Consider the following 21,204-nt stretch of genomic DNA (forward strand, 5'->3'; position numbering starts at 1 on the left):
GTAACTTGCTGAAGGTAAAGGGGGGAAGAGTTAAGATATGCAAATGCAATTATAGTAGAGGCCAGTTTGTTACACGCTTTCCCGCAGAAGGGATGAGGGTAGGGTTTTTTTTTCTTAGAGATTGCAATTTTGAGCAAATGGCATTTCCCTAATTTCTAGTGTTAGAGAGAGAAGAGAGAGGGGGGTAAAAAAAAAAAAAGACAGAAAAGAGAGAGAGAGAGAGGAGAGTGTGTGATAGAGAAAATCTACGTCGTCATAAAGTCACATGACCGCCGAGTTTCCTTGGAGACAGCAGCAGTGTAGTACATTGAGATGCTCGCCCGCTCAGATTAAGCATCTGGCAACAGCAGCGGTTTGGATGTATTTTGCCAGCCAGGCAGGTGCTTTCTCTCCTCACAGAGGTAAGTGCAGGCGCCTCGTGTCTCGCCGTCTGTCTGTCTGGATTCCTGCTATGGGATGCAAACAGTTTTCACATGGGGCTGGGAGTGCTTGGAGGGACTGGAAGGCGGCATGTGCAGGTCTGAGCAGCTCCCGTTTATTGCATGAATTATTGCAAGAGATGTCTTTTGATTCTATTTGGCTATTCTTGAGAGGAAATGTAGATACATAAATATTTTGAAAAAAAAGAACATGCTTAACCTCCCCTTGGAGTGTGCGCATTATGGCAGGGAATGTGAGCAGCTTTAGTTTGTGAACAACAAGAAAAGACAAAAAGAAGCTGCTTTCTGTTTAGTTTTGATTTAAAGCCAAAAAAAAAAACAACTCTGTGGCTCGTGCTGATAACAGTATTTTGCCCAATGTGGATATAAATAGTTTGATTTGACTGAAAGGAAAAATGCTGATTGCACAAATAAGCAGAATAAGACCCAGTGCTGTGCCTTTCATGTGATAATGAGAGCTTTAAATAAAGCAGTCACTTACAGTAGAATGAAGGCTGAGAGATGCAAGGTGCTGATTAAAAAGGGATGCAACTACACAGGCTTGGAAATCCGGCGTTTGATTGGTTTGTTATTCACCACCTGAGACGTGCAGGGTGGATATTGTGATCCGTTAATGAGACTCTGTGGTCCGGGGCTGGTTTCGGGGGGCTCCGGCACCGATTCAGCCGCCAGATGGACCCCATTGCTTTGTTTACTCTCACAAATTACCTCCCACAATGTCACCTTTCCCTGGTTTTTCACAGACTCCCGGTTTAATTAGATTTCTTGTCTGCTGTTGTTGCTCTTGCTCGTGTTAATTAGGTTTAAGCTAATAGCCCCCAAAAACATCTAAATTGCTGTTTCCCCGCAGAAAAGTCAATTATTTCGCCACAATTTTCAGCTAACTGGAGTACAGCATGTTGTTGCCTGTTTTGTTTTGGGTTTTTTGAGTTTATAATGATCCCTTGCCTCATCCTCACTCCCCCTCTTTGGTACAGTTGGATTAAATTGAAGTCAGGATCGCTGATTCATGATTATTAATAAAATGCAAATGCCCTCTCCTCCATTTCCCCCCGGTGACAAGCACCACAGGCCTCTGCAGTGTAGCATTAAAGACCTCTAATCTTGTCTTTTAGTCAGCCGAAACCGGTGGCCAACAACATGAACGACACAATGCTCATGTCCTCCGGGGCACCTACTCCTACCAAAAGGTAAGCAAACGAGCTATTTGTAAGATGTTGTTTCTCTTTAAAGATGGCAAAAATGTCACTCTGACTTACACACACTGAAAATAAGTTCTTTTAATCACACCGAATTCAGTCTGCCGTCCCAGAATAGGTGACAGGTTCTCTCTCATCACTGGAAATAACAAGAATGGCGTGGCAAATCATACTACAGATGTAATTTGTTCCTTCACACTCGACACACTTCTTCTTCTTTTTTTTTTTTGCATCCGAATAGCGTGCCCTCACGAGTGTATTTTTAGAGGAAAATTTGTTACGCTGTCATGAAGAATATGTGAGCACTCCTACTTAAAGGGGCTGATTTGACAAATAGATTATGATGGAACTGGAGCCGAACCATGTAAGCGGATCGCAGCCGAGGAACCGGCCTAATTGTCCTCTCATTTCACCCCTCTCACTCAAAGGCCACCTCTATTATTATTTACTTACAGTGGTAATGAACCGCTGTGGTTCTGAATTCGGTAATGGAGAGAGCACTCTGATGGAGCTGTAATGCATCTGCACTCTCTCTCGGCGTGAATTTCCCTTTTGTGCATCTCGCTCTCGCATCTTTCCGGCAATTTGTGTTTGCAAGACGGGACGACTCAGGGGCTCGGGACTTTTCCACAGCACATTAGCAGGGAAGAGACGTCACTGCCTGGTGTACAGAAAGACTAGATGTGTGCCTGTTTGCATGCTTTACCAGAAGATGTTTGATTAAAATCCACATAAAGACTTGTGTCAAGAATTCAGAGGGTGCCTGAATGACATCTGTGCATGTTTTCTTCCACTTGGGCTCCTCTGGGCTCAGTTATCATACAGTACAAGGACCCCAGCAGCTGAAGGGCAGCATGCACACTGCAAAAAAAAAAGAGAAAAAATCCACCATTGTGCAGCAATTCTATGCCTTAAAATGTGTGTTTTTAGTCACAGCAGTCTCAAAATCTTCCACTCGAAACTGGCGTTACATTTAGATGAGAATGTTATTATTTCACCTTGCTAAAAGCTAAAAACAATCAATAGCAGATAAAATTTCTTGCAGAGACGAACACTTTGTGCAGCTCAGTCTTGTCTCAGAGGGCTGACAGTATCGAGATTAGAGCTGGTTTTGAGGGACAAGATGGAGACACCTGAGGCTGTAAAACGAAGCCTCGCGTCCACAGAGGTCAGTGGAAGGCATCACGAGAGGAAAGCGACGCTCTCCTGAGGTTTGTCTCACAGTGTTAGTAATGAAGAAGCCCGATAACCTTTGTCTTGACATTTTGCTCTCTGAGTCAGACCTGCTTTGGGAAGATGTCATGCACCAAAGAACCCGTTGCCTTGGAGGTGTCTAGACAACTACAAAGCTACCATTTTTGGGGCAGAAATTGCGGATTAAGCCGCCGTGACACTTTCCAAAATAGGTTGTGTTGAGCGTGGGTGTGGATACCAGCAGATAAGGTGGCTGAATGAGGAGGGAAGAAGCAGGTTTCATTTAGTTCCAGGAGAACTCCGGGGCCGGTTCCCACCAGCCTCTCTCTGTCTGCGTCCCACATTTGGTTTGCAAATATGAATTTATTGTTATAATTACCTGGCACTGGCCTGCCTGCCGTCACATGAAGGGCCTATGAGTCAAAGATGCGACTGCTGAATAATGCAAAGCTGCTCGTGGCTCTGTCTCAGTTCAAGAGCCCCAAACTGAAATGCAGCACCAGAGCTGTCCTTGTTTGTTGACTCGCTCAGATTCCGTCTTTTATCGGAGGGGGGAAAAAAAAAAAAGAAAAAAAAAAGCAGAACTTCACTACAAGATGTCAGGGCAGAGCAGAAAGCGAATGAGCTCCGTTTGAAGGATTGTGAGTGTTGTGCTTGTAGCCTCCATCACAGTCTGCTCTCTGATACCGTCTGCTCTGCTGACATGGCATCTCCTCCCTCCCACATCGCAGACAATCGCTCACCATTGGCAAACCAGCACCACGCAATTTATTACCCGTTTGTCATGCAGAAGCACTACGGCAGAAGATGACGTTTTAAGAAAGGAAAAAAAAGCTGCCTTGAGCTTGAAGAACTTTAGCTCAGAGTTAACTGACAACTGATCAAACGTTAAAAACAACTGTAGATGTTGTTATGTGAGACTCATGAGCTGCCAGAACGTTTCACTGAGTGACATGCTGGATGCTTTAAGATGGAGTTTGTGAGTCTGGGGAAAGATTGTTGATATTTAGTTAGTTTGCATAATTAGGTAGAATTGGCCAGATTTAAATGAGCACAGGCCAAAGTGTGCACAAGTGTGTGCAGGACGTGTTGTATGCGAACACCCAATTTGTTGCAGTGCAAATAAGAACTGACAGCTAACCGACTCACTGAAGTTTAGATTAAAGCATCTAAATGTTCATTAATTAATCACAAAGTCTTTTATCTGCTTTATATTTTCCTTCGAGTTCTTATTTGGTGTATTTTTCATTCAGTACATTAACTCTGCCTCTGTTCCTCATTACTTTAAAACAAAAACAACAGCGAAATATGCCAGATTTCTCAATTTGAATGAACTGAATTGAACAATAATTCAGTTTGATCATTTCCTGATTTTGAGGGAATTCAATTGTGATGAAAGTTGTGTATTGAATCTTAATTATTTTAAATGTGGTTTTTCATGCATTTCTCAGTTAACTGTAAAACTGTAAGTCCTGCTTTTTTAGAATTTCTGAGCAATGCACAAACATAAATCCAAATTTGGTGAATTATGAAAACTTATCTGTATTTTATATAACCCCCTGAACCCCAAAATAGTCAATATTACAGCATGCATCATAGCTAGAAACTATAAAAACAGAGACAATTGTTGGATTCAAATGCGGTTTTGTCCAAAATTATAACTAAATCTAAGCTCAATATTGTGATATTTCACTAAAATCAGTTTATCTACATGTCTTATTTAAAAATTTGCAGCAGATTCTGTGAAAAATTGAAAATACAACTGTACGCATTACAAAAATCCAAATGCTTTTCAGCTGAACCTCAGACTGCACAGCAAATAGTAGGCAAATATCGGAACAAATTCAAAATGTTGGGAAAATACCTATAGTATTTAGAGTTACAAGTATTTCCGGTATTGGTAGCACCTGTGGGAACTTGGAAAAATATTGCACCTGTTGATTCCACTTTCTTTCAAATTTTGTAAGATAATTTAAAAAAAATAAACTTTGTTAGATGCCCAAACTTGCAAATTGTCTTTATTTCCAGCCATGGCTGTGCTGTTTCCGTAAAGGTGCATGACTTTGTATTGCAATGAGAAATGAGCCCACAGTGGGTTAAAAACGTTAGAGGAGCAACAGAAGGTTAAAGCCTCGTTTGGGGAAATCACTGCAGAAAAGTTGAACCTACCACCTCTAGCTACCTTTAGCTAAAATAGCACAACATGGCAGACACAGTGGTGTCTGGTGAGAAATTGGGTTCAAGTAAAAATGCTTCACACGTGCAACAAAAATGAAGATCTGGGAAAGATGCCAGTTGAGGATGACTTAAAGGCAGTTCATGTGTCTTCATCGGGCAGCTCCCTGATGTGTGTTAATGTGGTACTTTAATCCTACAAGAAGCCCCAGACTCTGCCTCCGCTTTAGCCTCGGGACAAGACGCTAAATTATTTAGCGTGTGTCCCATTAAAACAAGACATTTTTTGATGTCTTCATTTTGGAGATTTTGAGGTTTTGTGGGTGCAGATGAGATGCAACTGAGTTTTCATGTGACAGGTGACATCATCTCGATTTATTTTAAGATAGTATCGCTGAAATATGGAAAAACCCTCGAAAACGGGCGAGGTAGCTGAGATTATCTCATCGCACCGGCAGCTTTTTGCATCCGCTTTTGGGAAAGATAAGATTTTCAGGCTGGTTTTGCAGCAGCGAAAGCTCGTCGATGCGGCAGGTTTGAAACCAGATTGGGGCTTTATGCTCTTAATCATCGCTTACTCTCCAGTCAGACTTAGACAGCTTCCCAAACAACACTTCAGCTCCCCTTCACTCCTCACTGCAGACCGCCTGCAGAGGAAGAACAGCATATGTCCTGTCATCTGTCCACGCCATATGCCACGCCCATCGTCATTCAAAGTCTTGTGCTTTATTTGACATTTTCAGTTGCTGATGAAATGGCCAGAATGGGCTCTGGCACGGTCACAAACGCATTTGGCATGCTGCATTCTCTCCCTTATCCATCTCCGTTCATTGTTATGACCAATTATCAGACTGTCTATCAACACAGGCGTCAGAGCCAAGTGGCATATATTAAGGTCACCTCAATTATAAAGTTTTTTTACACTCATGCACATTGTTTTATGTAATCGCTTTTGACTGTACCAACTTTTACTTACATAAGAACTTCTGACACGAGAGTCGGTGTTGCTGTGTGTGTGTTAGTGATGTGTCTCTCCGACTTTGGGCAGTGTCTTGGAGAGTCCGAGCCGGCTAGATGAGGAGCACCGCCTCATCGCTCGATACGCCGCCCGCCTGGCAGCCGAGGCGGGAAACTCCACAGTGAGTATCTCACACGACACGAGGCCTCCGTGGTGGGCTTCAGCAGACTCGCATTTTCAAATGGGACGCTTTGAAGTTATTGTTGTCAGCTGAAATGTCAAAGCTGCAGCCTGATTTTTTTTGGTGCCTTCATTTGACAGTAGAGACACAGACAGGAAATGAAATGTGGGGGGATGACTTGCTGTAAAGGTCAAACTGAATGAGAGCTGAAGTGGGGACTTGGGATGCTGAGGGCGTTTTGAGACCATGTGGTACGAGTCATCGCAGTTTTTTTGAAAACAGTAAAAGAAGAAACACAAGTAATCTGATTAAAAAAATAATAATATTGAAGATCTTAGTTCTGGTTGATGGTAGAGTGTAGCAGGTAGTCTTTAGAGATAAGATCAAATAAAATAAGCTAGAATAAGATCAGTTCAGATGATATAAGATAAGTTAAGTTCAATTCAGTTACGGTAAGATAGGTTTACTAGTTAAGCTAAGTTCAGTTCAGTTCAGTTCAGTTCAGTTAAATCAAGATAAGTTAAGTAGAGACAAGTTCAATTCAGATAAGATAAGTCAAGGTAACTTAAGGGTAAGTTAAAATAAGTCAAGGTAAGTTAAGCTAGGCTAAGTTCAGTTCACATTAAACAAGTTCAGTGCAGAAAAGGTAAGTAGGATTCAGTTCATTTAAGTTAAGCTAAGCTACACTAAATTCAGTTTGTTTAAGATAAGTTCGGTTATGTCAAGTCAAGTTATGATAAGTTAGGTTAAAAAAAACTTCATTGATCCCGAAATAAATTCTTGTGCCAGATATGGCTCAGATAAAATAAAATAACATAAAAGCAGAATAAAGGCAGAGCCTAGAAAAACAGTAATAACATTTCAGTGTGACACATACTGAAATAATACAAAGGGGATAAAATAAGACCAGAATGGAAAAGTCAAAAATGATGCTGGCAATGATAATGAGGTAATAGATAATATCACAAGATACTGAAATATTGCACATGAAATTGAAAAAGACACACTAATCAAACACTGTTTGACTGCAATCACCTATTGTCCATTTTATACTTTTAATACTTACTTTTACTTTGTAGAAATCTGTTTCACTTTGACATGAAAGAGTCTTTTTGGGGGTAAATCTTGTCCATAAAAGCCAAATTAAATCGGCCGTGATCGCAGCCATAAAAGGAGAAAACTTCCAAAGGGGCTGAATACTTTCACTGGCACTGTAAAACAGCAAATACTCCTCAAGCAGCTACTTGATCAGAAACAGACCAACTGCTGTGACTGTTTGCTCTGCAGCAAAACAATATCACTTTCTTTTAATGAAGAAGTCTGTTAATAATAATTGCAAGTTTACATAATATAAAATGCAATCTGATTTCATGCTGCACACAGTCGGGGGGAATGCAGCTCGTTGAATCTATTCCTTTGCAGAAATTAACAACTAAGTGGTGCAAAAAATGTAGAAAATGACAGTTAGCTTGTTTTGCAGACACATTTTTGATGAATAATCAATACTTGAGTGTTTCACAGGAAGATCTACCCCACGTTTGCTAGTTGAACGTGTTCTTTAATGTGTTTTTGCAATTATTTCCCCACACGCTGATTGGCAAAAATGAGGTTTTACAACAATCCCAGTGCTAACTTGAAATGACAGAATTCCATCCTAATATGAGGATGGAGAAAACAGGTTTTATTGTCCAACAAACATGCATGACAGGAGCCCTATCGGGAGGCTTAGTTTGGGTTTATTTGGATTCCTGCTCTGCTGTCTGGCTGTTATTTGGAGGGATGATGGTAAGCTGTGGTGAAATAAAATGGTTCCCTGTTTATGCAGGAGCATAATAAGTCTCCAGCCGAGCATCATTACTGCTCGCTGTGGTCAGACGGAAGCTGTTTGCGTTTTGACTTTTGTTCTCCCACCGTTTTTAATGCCATTCTATGGTAATTTTGTTTTCTAGCAACAATGTCCTCCTACGGATCTGAGCTTCAACTTCGACGCCAATAAGCAGCAGAGACAGCTGATTGCAGAGCTGGAGAACAAAAACAGGTACCATTTATCATGTAGTCATAAATTATACATGGGGGGCAAATCATTGTTTTTAAGTGGGCAGTTGGCAGTGGTTGAAAGTGAATATGATACCTGAAGTTTTGTATTTAAGGACAGTTTTAGGTCCTTCAGTTACACTCTTTTTACATCTACAGCTATAGAAACTTTGCAGATAGTGATTTTAGATGCAAAGCCGGTGATAAACTTAGAAAATATGACACATTTTATCAGATTTAGCAGCTGAGCACAGTGTAGAATAGTTAAAGCGGCAGTGCAACATTTCATGTAAATGCACATTTGCTTTCTTGCAGAGTTGGTTAAGAAAATCGATACCACTCTTACATCTGTACGCTAAATAGATGGTTACAGCGTGCGGCATGGCTAATTAAACTGTTCCTTAATTGACTCTGGATTTAAATGGCTGCTTACGAGTTCATGCATCACTATAACAATGTAGTATATTTCATAGAACAGCTCTCAAATTGGTCATTAAGCTTTACTGATACCGCTGATACTTCAAGTACAGTTTGCAGGTGAGAATTTCAAATAATGCAGGACTTTTATGTGCATTAAGGTATTTCTACTTTGCCATATCATTAGTCTAATATGAATAAAACATACTCTATCTGGTGCATTCAGGGAGATCCTGCAGGAGATCCAGAGGCTGCGTCTGGAGCACGAACAGGCCTCTCAGCCGACGCCAGAAAAAGCCCAACAGAACCCAACACTTCTGACTGAACTGCGGCTCCTCAGGTATCAAACAGCACCATCGCTAACTGCATTTTCTACCCAACGCAGGGAGCAAACAGCCATTTATTAAGGAATTTAGGCAGCAACAAAACAAACTTCAGGGCTGCTGTGTTGAACTCATTCCTCAAGTAGAAAAAACATCCTCCTAATTCGGGAGGATGTCTTTGAATTAGCTTCACTAGCGGCGGCCGAGCGGACATTTGTCATGCTGGCAGGACACTGAGACCCTTGGGTTCGGTTCTTGGAAGAGACTCACCCTGAGAGGACGAGCTGCAGCACTTGTTGCCCTGAAGGACTCCTTGTTTGTCTGGTTTGGCCTAAATAATGAATCAGACGCAACGCTGAAGGTCAACAGTTGTGGGAAAATTATACATTTCAGATTCATTCATTTGCATTGTGTTTTCACCAAAACAGTAATTCTCTGACATGTTAGAGTGTTGCGCAATTAGTTGTATACATAAAAACATAGTAACTGTTATTGTAAAATGAATTGAGTCACTGGAGGATACATTCATTCCATTTTCTTCAAGTTAAATTCAAGCATGTTTAGAAGCATTCTTAGTCTTTCTGTCTCCAGAGCTATAATATATCATCACTGAGCCGCAGAATAAAGGATAGGAAATAGATTTTTACAGTCTGTAGATGTCTTTGAGTGTCTCATAGGCTGACTTCAACCAGATTCATGATTTTCTACAATATCTGAAGCTTTTTCCACTTACAGCTACACACTGTGAACACCAGAGGGTGATAATAAGCCAGAATCATCCCTGAAAACAGACGTCCACATGCTGTATATCACTTAACAGTGGACTGAGACTCAAGTAACTTCAGGGCAGGGGATTGGTCCTAGAGGAGCTACTTAAACACTTGAAAAAGTTCATTTTTTTCAGCAGCCGGTTTCCACTTTGTACACTGTGAAGCTGAGACTTTCTCTCGTACTGCTCTGTAGTAGAGTCGTCCTTCTGTACATGTTGTATTCCTGGAGAACAGCAGCAGATGACACATGCAAGAGCTGTTATAAATAACAAAAATAAGCAATTTTTCAGCTCCTTTGACACAGCCAGGGCTCCAGAGCAACATTTTTGAAGCATAAAAAAGACATTTTGGTGTCAGATGCATCACTGGAAATCATGAGATTGACTGATCACAAGTTGAAGTATGTTTATTAATAGTGCAGCTGGTTAAATTAAATTCCATTTGGTATGCTTCAATCTAAGAAAAATATCAATCTTTATTTATGGAGCACTTTCAGAGTGTTAGCAAAATAAACTGACAAATTCCAAAAGCATTGGTTTGTAAGACAGATAAAACCGATTTATATATATATATATTTTTTTTTAAAGTTATAAATATGTGTATTGTATCTTGTGTGTTTTTGGTGTTATATGTGAAAATGAAGCAATGTTGATTGTTCAAAAACTGGATAACATTTAAATAGCTGCTTCTCAATAAAAATATTTGGAAAAAAAAACAACGATTCAGCATTTCTAAGAGAGAATGTACATGATGACTGTAAAAGACAAGAATGGAAACAAATCGTAGTGGGAAAACTATTCGTGTGCCTGATTTAGAAAGTTAAACATCAGAGCCGGATTTCACCACTAGGCCTGTAGTTTGATATTCCTGCTTTAAGAAGACATAATCTCGAGTGTTTAGGGAACATATGGCAGAATAATAACCACACTTGAGGTGTTTGCAGAACTGATGCACATAAAAACAGTGAAAAATATCAGTATTCAACATCTGAGCAAGAGTGACTTTGCAGTGGGATAAAGTAGTTAATTCAATGCTAATGCGTGTGACTTGACATACATTTACCACACAGTATTTTTGTAGCTGTTCTGGTTTATTGGACTTAAACGCAAGTCTGGCATCTGCAAAGAAATCTACACAGAATGCATGTATTTATGAAATTATTTGCTCGCAGGCTACTTCAATAATTTAAATAAATGATCTGACTTGGACACAATAATTGAATTACTACCGGTTTCCAACAGGGAATAAATTAATTTTCGCATTTTGTCTGCACTATAAATAACAAGGAAAGCACTTTGTGTGAGATTCTGCTCTGCAAATGGATTTAAAGCTTGCATTTCTAAACTTCTTCTTCAGACACAGGAAGGACGAGCTGGAGAGGCGCATGTCGGCTTTACAGGAGAGCAGACGGGAGCTGATGGTGCAGCTGGAGGGACTCATGAGGCTGCTGAAGGTGAGAGCATCACCTGCTTCAAGAACATTTAAGAGCTCAGTGTTAATATCCTAAGATGCACATGAACCCTCGTGTTGTCCTGCAAGTCAGAATTGACCCGTTTTAAAGTTTGAAAATGTGGGGGGGAAAAAATAGAGATTTTCACAGTGAAACTTCTGATGTCCACATTTTCAACATTTTTAGGAAATCTTTGAACATTTTTTGGTGGAAAAAAAGAAATGTGAAAAATGTATCTTAACAACAATTCACAAAAAAATCAACCAAAATCCAGTGACATTTGCTATTTTTTTTGTGAATGCTCTTAAAGAAAATATTAGACGTTTTACTGATATATATGTAATCACTTTAGATATTTTTAGGATTTTTTGGATGATTTTTACTCATTTTTGAAAAATATTTACAAGAATTTTCTTGCCAAATTTTGGGGGATTTTTTTTAAAAACAAAACTTTTAAGGGGAAACTTTTAAGTAATTATTGGAATTTTCTTCTTGAAGGTTTTGCAAATTTTCAGACTTTTGGGAAATTTTTTTGCTGAATTTTTTTTATTTTTTTTTTCAGACAATTTTTTGGTGCCTGTAAATGAGGACAACAGCAGGGTTAAATCTTCTAAATCTCCTCTTATTCTTTAGCATTTTGAAGGTTTGTCTACCTTTCAATAATTCCGTTTTAAAGCTTAGCGGCCTGTTTTGTGCAACGTGTTGTGTTTAATTCTTCAAGCCGAGACACTGCAGTGATTTTCGCTAACTGTGACATATGGTGCATGCAGAAACTCCCTTTTTCTCCTCCTTTCATTGCTTTAATTCTGTTACTCTCACTCTCCTCGCTCTCTTTCTCTGCTTACCTTTGCTGGCTGATAGGATGAGGAGCAGAAGCAGGCTGTAAGTTGCCCTTAATTCAGTTTGCAAGGCTCGATACCTGCCTCTAGCCGCATCACTTAGTCTAATGCTTCCATGCTCTCCCCCCGCCTCCGTCTTCACGCAGATGTGATTGAAGGAAGTTTTTTATAATACCTTTTAAGTCGGCCGTTAGGAGAGATGATAGGATTCATGTAACACGGTTATCTGGTCATCACATTCAAGCTGCTCCGCCGCCACCGCCGCTGCTGCTTCCTCGTTAGTTTCACAGCGACAGACGCAATCTCTAAAACCAGTTTTCCGAGTTGAGAGAACTGTGTTTTTCTCAGTCCAAATGTCAGGGACCTGTTCCTTTCATCGGCGCTAACAACCTCCCTTCTAATGTGACTGCAGTCTGGCTGGCCATCTGCTGCCTGGCTGCGAGCCACCAACCTGGGCCTGCACCAGTCCCAGAGACACACAGTGATCCTTTCTCTATGAGATATTGCTCTGCGACTCAGCACAGGCCCCTTTTTGCACACCCACGCATGGTTCCCATTAACCCCTCCATGCAGCAAAGGTACACTGTAGAGACTCAGCCAGTATAGGATTACCAGAAAACTCCTTTTTTTTCCCCCCTCTGTTGTTTTTGTTTGTTCTCCCCGTACGGATTAAGTTCTTTTAGTCACATCTGTGTTCTGTGTTTGTTTTAATAAAAGTCACCTTTGGAAGCAAAAAGGCCATCTCTTCGTTAAGCTGCAATCTGTGATCACAAGACTGCATTCATCCACTGAAACGCAGAATTGGCTTTGTTGATGAAGAGATTATTGAGATTTAAGTCCCTTTTTTCTCTCGCTATCGGAAGCTTAGATTCATTAAAGGCTTGCACATGGAAGGATTGCACAGTATGTCTTGAAACTAACCAAATATTCATTGTTATTTGTGATCTAGTAACAGTGAGTCGGTTATCTCATTCTTATGGTAAAATACAGGGTGGGCCATAAGTTTCCATACATAGGAAAAATAAGCATTGTATGTTCGGCAACCGTTTTTATTTATATAATGTACTCTATATGATTACCATTGTTTCGAAAATGCATATTAATACGTGTTTTCCACTGCTGATGAACTTGCATTAGCACAGTTGAAGTTTTGCTTGTAACGGCGTTGGTGATACGTTCCTTGAGATGATTTATGTCTCGTAGCTTCACCTGATACACCGTGGCCTTCAAGTACCCCCAAAGATAGCGTCAAACGCATCTTCTAGGGTATCTGAAACTTAAAAAAAAATCCATTATACATTTTCTTATGTATGGAAACTTATGGCCCATCCTGTAGTGTTTATTTACAAAGGAATAAGGATTGCACCAATGTCATAAAAGTGATTCTAAACCAGCTAAATGAAATTACTGTGAGATTTTTATTTTTTAAATGGCATTTAAACAGTAATATGGAATGAGTTGAAAACCAGTACTGGGTCAGACCAAAGACTGCAGCTTTGAATACTTTAAATCAGGAAAAAAAAAACTTAAACAGGCAGATTCTGTCTTGCAGGTGAGATTTTTGTTAAGTCAAGAGAAAGTTGAATTAACTTATGTTAATAAAATTTCAACCACATTCCCTGCTTTCATTCTTTAAATTACAATAAAATGATGTTTCAGAACCCACAGAACCAAAACGGACTCAAAAAAACCCTCTAAAATCTCTATAATCTCTTAATGTCCCTCTCCAGAGCTTTCAATCCCATCTCAGAAGATGAAATTAGCTTAAAATAATCTAAATGTACTTCTTTATTTCTGCCTTCGTGCCAAGAATTAGTAAAAACAAAATACAACTCTACATTAAATACCAAATCAGTCAGAAATATAAGACATTTAGCAGAATATTCTGTTATCACTTTCCTCAACTGAAACAATCAATGTTTTGCTCTTTCATATTTAAAAAAAAGGAAGCAAAAACAATAAACCTTTACCATTCAGAGGGTGCCTGAGTGTGGAGGTGAGGTTAAAGTAACTCTCATGGTTGTTTTTGTCCGTTGCAGTCCCAGTCTGGAGGCTCCCCTCATTCCTCCCCCAGCCACGGTGCAGGCTGCTCCATGCCCATGCCCATCCGCTCCACCTCAGCCGGGTCCACCCCGACCCACACACCACAGGACTGCCTGGCAGGCGTGGGAGGAGACGTGCTGGAGGCCTTCGCTCAGGGTGAGTCTCAACCAACACCTCCAATGAAGAGCAGTCACTGCAAACTCAAACATGTGGAAACTTTTGAGTAATTAATGTTGGCGTGGAATTAAAAGATGTCAGAACTTGACGAATGTTTTCCATGTGGTGTATTTAAAGTCACTCTTGATTAAACCACTGAAGGCTCATCTCTGTCTATCTATCAATATCAATCTACCAATCTGTCATGTGAATTTAATGGTGACTATATCCAAACTTAAAGAAAAGCATGTTTCCATCACTGATTTTTTGCATTAACTCTGTTTTTTTTATAAAAATTCCACGGACACCTTAAGCAAATTTTCTCTAATTTACCCATTTCTATTAACTTTTTCTATTGCAATACTTCAAACTAAGCATAAAAATACATAACAGAAACATGGCTAAGGCCAGGCTGTAATACTGGAGTAATTCAGCCTTACATGTTTGAAATGGGGCTGCACAGTGTCGTAGTGGTTAGCACTTTCGCCATGCAGCAAGAAGATCCATGGTTCAAATCCCAGCCTGAGCCTGGGATCTTTCTGCATGGAGTTTGCATGTTCTCCCTGAGCATGCATGGGTTTCCTCCGGGCACTCCGGCTTCCTCTCACAGTCCAAAAACATGCTGAGGTTAATTGATAACTCTAAATTGCCCGTAGGTGTGAATGTGAGTGTGATTGTTTGTCTGTATATGCAGCCCTGTGACAGACTGGCGACCTGTCCAGGTTGTCCCCTGCCTTCGCCCGAGTCAGCTGGGATAGACTCCAGCACCCCCGTGACCCTAGTGGGGATAGAGCAGTGTATAGAGAATGGATGGATGTTTGAAATGGAAACCGATTCTAAAGAAGAAGAAGAATGATACAGAAAGCTCCAACCTGCACGTTGACAGGACTCATTCTTTAGGTTTGCTTTGTATGAAACTCTGAGAGTCGAAATCCTTATTTTTGTCATCAGTACACTCCATTTTCTAAGTGGAAATACTCATCCGAGGTGTCTTCTAGCATATAAAAACCCCATGTAGACACATTACCAGGGTGGGAGTCTAACATAAATTTGGTAATGCAGTGATACTACCACTAGCATGGCATTTTAGACTGAATGTATTCTAGCTTTGATTTTAAACTCTCTGTCTCTCAGGTGTACCTAGAAATCTTCGGAATGATCTTTTAGTTGCTGCTGACTCAATCACAAACACCATGTCATCGCTGGTGAAAGAGCTTCACTCAGGTTAGTCTGCAACACATGTTTTAAGCTCTTCTTTTCGTCTTAATTATACCCTCTGATCTCAGATCATCTGCATGATTGCTGCAACTGGATTTCCTTTAAAACACCTGAATCTAGAGGTGATAACAAAAACGGTTTTATTCTTAAAGTGGATGACGGGGCCGAGGACGAGGAGACCAACATGAGGAACGGAGGGGACCGAGGTGAGTTTAGGTACTTATCGATACTGTTCTTTCCTAATTAAAGCTTTAGAAATAGTTTGGTAGAGATATTAGTGTTGATCGTAACAATTGGCCAAAGCATGAACATGCAATATTTACTTTCTTTTTTCAGCTGAAGCAGAATGAACAACAAAAAAGTAGGAATTATAATGAATTAATATTATATTATGCATATATAATGTGTCACAGAAGCCCAGAACAGGAGTGATTGCAATAATTTAATTTTCCCGTCCCCCTCGGTATCACAGCACCAATGTGTTCTCCTAAGACAATGGGATAATTAAATTGTGAAGTTGAGAAAATTACAGTTTGTTTCTTGGACAAATATTAAAAAAAAAAAATCCAGTTACCTTGTTTCCCAGAGATAATTACCTCATGCTCAGCGACATAATCAAATAAGTAGCTTTTACTAGAAAACAAGAGGTAATTTCTCTACTTGATTATTTAATTTTCTTGGGAAACCATATCTCAAGATAGCAAGATAATTAACCAGTTATCATGAGAGAATAGCTCAAACATCTAATCGGAGATACTAACAAAGCTGATAGAATAAAAGTAAATTATTGCAAACGCAGCCGTTCTTGGCTTCCGTTAGAAATTAAATTAACTTGAGAAACAAGTTTCCTGAAGTACAAGTAGTTTCTCCAAACAGAGAAGCAGCAGCTGGTGCTAATAATGAACATGTTGTTTCTTCATTTGTTCGTTTGGAACGGTTTGCCGCAACTAAATATTTGCATGGCGTCTTTATCGACGAATAATATACTTGTCTGGCTCTTTGTAGTGAGCTACCGCTGCTGCCATCCAAAAGTAGCGAATGCATCGTGGCTCGCTGCCACAGAGTCATTTTTATTCCACTAATTCGTGCAGACTGTCAGCGGCTCGGCTCTTCTGTTTGTGTTGTCCAGGCACAGCGAGAGTACAGAAGCACTGAGGGAAAGACGACACCATCCCATCATGTAAGGACGTACAGTCATCACCTGGGAAGAATCAGTAACAACAACAACAACAGGAACCCCCCTGGCATTAGCACGTAGAGTAATGCATGCTGTAATCTAACAGGATTTCACTATGTGAAAAAAAAAAAAAGTTTCTTCACACCTTGCAGGTAGCAAGATGTGTCCAATTAGCAAGTGTGTATGTTGTCCTGTAAACAAAAATCTGCTGTTATTACCCAATGATTTCCCTCATGACGGCTAAGGAATGGCTTGCTGTGCTTTCTCTCCCAACTGTTCCATTGCAGCAGATCATTCTGTATATAAAATACTGTAAACACATGGGGAAAAAAGGCCTCCTGTCACCACGCGTTTCCCCCTTATTGCTTTTTGTATGATTAGCGCTAGCATTTCTTTTATTTTATTTTTTTTTTGGTCTGTTTCGATCTTTTTTTTTTAATCTTTTTTTTTTTCTTTTGCATGAAGTTGCACTCATGTCAGGATTTAGGTACTGTACCACGCTATGCCAGCTCTTTGTGGGTTTGTGATGACAGCCGGGTTGTCAGAAGTGTCCTGCCTCAGAATTCACGCTGAGTGTGTTTACTGGCACATCGTATTCTGGAGCTCAAGTCAGCAGTAGCCGAAATGTGATCTGGTCTCAGTCGGAAGGGACTGAAGGATATTTTGGGAAATAAATTCATTAGTTTTTTCGCCAAGACTTATATGAAAAGATCATAGTTAGCTAAGCTTAGACTGGAAGCAGATGAATCAGATAAAACAGGTAAAATAGGACTTTCCTGATGGAAAATAGTCCAGCACTAAATCCTAAATTTAGAAGAATGAAATATGTGCGTTTTTACACTTCCCTGCAAAGAGAGAAACAGCTTAACTGGTTCTGTCCAGAAAAAACAGTCTTTAAAGGTTAGTAATAATAAAGGAAACCTAATAATTGAGTGGTTAAGGCGCAAATGCCATCAATAGTGAGTCCTCGGTTCAATTTCAACAGCTTTCCTTTCAACATAAATGACAACATTTCTAAAAAAAAAAATTTGGAGCGAGATTTTTTAATAATGTTGTATATATAGATATATACAGAGCTGCCAAATGACTAAATTTATCTTCTTTTTTTGTAAATGAAGCTAAGTTCAGGACTGTTTTGCCACACAACGTTTCATTTACAACCAGAGTTTTAACCAGGCTGGTTTTAAAAGTAGAAAAAGTCTCTCCAGATCTTGCTGATGGACACTCACTGATGTTATTTTAAGCAATGGTGTTCGTGCAAACTGTCGGATCACAGAGGTGCACACATCTTTTTATCGTTTCCAAAAAGACTATGCACGAGGACAACTGTGCTCCCCTGTTACACAATTTCAAATAATGATATACAGAGCCCACAAAAAGCTAAATTTATCTTCTTTTTTTGTAAAATAAGTTATATACAAGACTGTTTCAGAGTAACATAACTTAATATAAAACCATAAATAAAGCCCGGTTGAATACTTACCTCCCTGCTTTGGGCCGAGTTGAGCAAACAGGTTGTACAGAGTTATCATACAGACCTGAAGGCAGCATCTCAATATTAACAAAAACACAAAAATTTGTAAAAATAACTATGCAGATCCCCCAACAACCTACATTTTTTCCCTTTTTGTTGTAAAAGAGGTGCACACGTTGTGATCTTTTTGCAGGGAAATGATTTAGAGAGAGGACAACAGCGATCATCTGATGCAAAAGTCAAAGTTATTGTCCATTCTTCAATATGTACGTGACATACCAAAGGTCAAAAGGGCCCTACTTCTTGCAACAGTAGACATTAAATAAACACTTAGAATGTATGAGATGAAAACAAATAATATAAATGTAGAAATATATGAATAAATAAATGAAAGTAGAGATTGAAAAAAGGCAAAAACTACGTGAAATAAGAACTAGAAAGCAAAAATCAGCCCCCAAACAACTATAATTATCTTTTTTTTTTGGACTGTTGGACTGTTTCTGGGCGTTTTTAAGGTTGCCACACCTCATACAAATCATATCAATCCATAAATTTGTCTATTTTGCTCATTGACCTCCATGTTTTCAGCATTCCTGTCAATCTCAAATTGAATAAAAAAACAGAGAAGTCCCCAAAACTAATATACAGAGCTCGCGAGTTAACAAAATCTATCTTATTTTTTCGAAAAAGTGTACATGCAGGACTGTTTCTGGGTACTTTGAAGGTTGCCACACAACATAACCTCATCTAAAATCAGATCTTGACCTTCTAGTCTTGGCAAGAAAGCACATGAAGATATTTCTTAAAATGTTGCACTTTTCCTTTAATTGTTTAAAGAACTAGTCATGAAATTAACTGCAGTCGTCGTCAGGAGATTCGAAGAATGCAATCAGATGCAAACCTCCAGAATGCATCGTGCACGTAAAACGCGCTCGCTGAGTCGCATTCTATTCTGCTGCTAACGTGCTCCCAGCGAGCCACCCTTTGCAAATAAGAGGGCTGTGCGGTTCCAAAAAAAAAAAAAAAAGAAACCGAGGGGCTACTGCAAAACACAGTGTCGTTTCCTCCCAGCGAGAACTTGAAACGGAAGCGGCTGAAGCTCTCGTCGCAGCTCGGTGCCTCCTTCCTAAAGACACTGACCCAAACCTCCGTTGTTTAGGGAAGCATCTCAGGATGTTTAGCAGTAGCCAGTAAGGCACTGAGATGTAGTTTAGAGTTGTACCGTGTGTGAGGACGTGCGGTCGTAGTGAGCCTGTAGGAGATGCTTCGATAGCTTTATTTAGTTCACGGAAGAGTATCGATAACGTGCAATGAAGGTAGGCGCTCAGGGACTGCAGAGCTACTTTAGGGGAAATACGGTGCAAGAAACCACAGAGTCAGAGGTCAGAGGTCAGCGATAGTTAAATATGAACACAGTAGATCCACAGTTATTTACTATTTCGATGTGCTTGCTGTAAGATTTGGTTCCCACAGTCGTTCCCTGAGTCTGTTTCTTTCGTTTTCCAGTGAAACTCTTACAAAAGCGAGCAAAGAATGTGGATCCTAAGAGCAGTTTTGGGTGAAGCATGTAGTTCGTCGGTGTGTGAATTTGTTGGAAAAAGCAAAGTGAGGATGTTTATTCTGAGTCGCATACAGATCAGGATATAGGTTGACTTTACGTTTCTGTCTTCGGATTTAGTGTTTTGTCAAATTATAACGTGCGACGTCTGGTTTTTCAGTAAATGCCAACGTGGTGAAGGTGTGGGAGCAGCACGTCCTGGGAAATCTGAACAGGAAGCGTGATTTTATTTCATTCTATTTTCAGATTTGTACATTCAAGCCTGTCTTATAAGCTACGTATAAGGTTTCCACAACCTGTTACACTGTGTCAAGAAAAAGAACAATTCTAAATGTGATGTTTTCATTCAGTTCTGTCCTGCTCTATGTTGTTATTCTTATGGTTATTATGATCATTATGGTTTGCAGTATTAGTGGAGTACAGTCATTGTAATGTCAGAATTGCAGATTCACTTGCACACTTGAATAATCGCCCAAATATAAATTATTATAAATTGCAGATGAGTTCTGTGAGCACTGCTGTCGAAAAAAAACAAGAAGTACTGTCTTCCCCTTCATTTAAATGCAGCTTTCTTTTCGTTTTCTTTGGGTTTGTGCCTGTAGCTGTTCTGTAAAGTGCTGTTCAAAGTAGCCATCCAGCAAATACGACGATATCTCAGCCTTTTCTGTCGGAGTTTTTAGTCTCTTTGTGACTTTGTAGAGATTTTATTGATTTATTTAACGTGTTCCCTAAGTGGAGGGGGGGGACTTAACGCTCAGCCTTTACATTTGTGCCAAACTGTTTGCGGAGCATCGTGTGTCCTACAGAATTACAGGTATATATCAAAGTATATCTGCATTAGTATGTTGTTGCCCATAGTTTACTCACAGAATGCCTGGAGATGTTTAATGATTCCACCCCCCACCCCCCACCCCCCCGCTGCTGGAACCCGCTGGACATTTAAATAGTGAATAAAAGTAGAGAACACATTCCAGATTTTGCTGATAAACAGCCACTGATGTCATTTTATCCAAAGCGGAGGCAATACTGTATGTAGACCAAACTCGGGGTCGTACAAAATAAACACATCCGCTCCCACAGAGGTGCACATTGTGATCCTTTTATCGTTTGCAGAGAGACAAATAGGACGACGGCGATCAGCTCCCCTGATGTTCTTTATCTATGTCTGTGTTCCGTACGGTTCTGCTTCTGGTACACATTTGTTTCTCATGTTGATTTTACAAAAAAAACACATAGTTTTATGTCACAAAGCCACTGTCTTTTGTAAATAAATCAAATGTGAGATATATTAAAAAGATTTAAAATATGGCTTTGGCTGCTCATGTTGTGTTTGTTAGTGTGTGTTTTTGAATTTATTTTGAAATGACCGACTGCATTCACCCAACTAGTACATAAATACAATATATGTTGATCTGCTGTTGCATTAGATAGGATAAGATTAAATGTATTGATCCCACAAGGGGGATATTTACATGTTAAAGGCCAAAAATAAAGATATAAGGACCATGTCCACCTTTCACATGTAAAACTAAAACCAGCTACAACAATAAAAAGCTACTTTAAACGTCACTAATAAGCCAATAAAACAGCGACATATT

At 39.7% G+C, this 21,204-nt stretch overlaps 1 protein-coding gene across 7 annotated transcripts in view; it reads left to right on the top strand.

Annotated features, from left to right (window-relative positions):
• Positions 1-20,914, top strand: part of dtnbb (dystrobrevin, beta b) — a 47,945-nt gene extending 27,031 nt beyond the window's left edge. For 3 of the 7 annotated variants that reach the window (XM_022210470.2, XM_022210469.2, XM_022210468.2), the window contains 10 exons: positions 1,556-1,630; positions 6,057-6,147; positions 8,097-8,185; positions 8,825-8,938; positions 11,048-11,144; positions 12,003-12,023; positions 14,020-14,179; positions 15,314-15,403; positions 15,550-15,613; positions 16,527-20,914. In XM_022210470.2, the coding sequence (XP_022066162.1) occupies positions 1,556-1,630; positions 6,057-6,147; positions 8,097-8,185; positions 8,825-8,938; positions 11,048-11,144; positions 12,003-12,023; positions 14,020-14,179; positions 15,314-15,403; positions 15,550-15,613; positions 16,527-16,581 (856 nt within the window). In that variant the 3' untranslated portion in view covers positions 16,582-20,914. The remainder of the gene's footprint in view (positions 1-1,555; positions 1,631-6,056; positions 6,148-8,096; positions 8,186-8,824; positions 8,939-11,047; positions 11,145-12,002; positions 12,024-14,019; positions 14,180-15,313; positions 15,404-15,549; positions 15,614-16,526) is intronic. The other 4 variants (XM_022210473.2, XM_022210471.2, XM_022210474.2 and 1 more) reach the window with 4 other exon arrangements.
• The last annotated feature ends 290 nt before the right edge of the window (positions 20,915-21,204 follow it).

This window comes from Acanthochromis polyacanthus, chromosome 1, assembly GCF_021347895.1.
Source record: "Acanthochromis polyacanthus isolate Apoly-LR-REF ecotype Palm Island chromosome 1, KAUST_Apoly_ChrSc, whole genome shotgun sequence".
In the NCBI taxonomy this organism is placed as follows: Eukaryota; Metazoa; Chordata; class Actinopteri; family Pomacentridae; genus Acanthochromis; species Acanthochromis polyacanthus.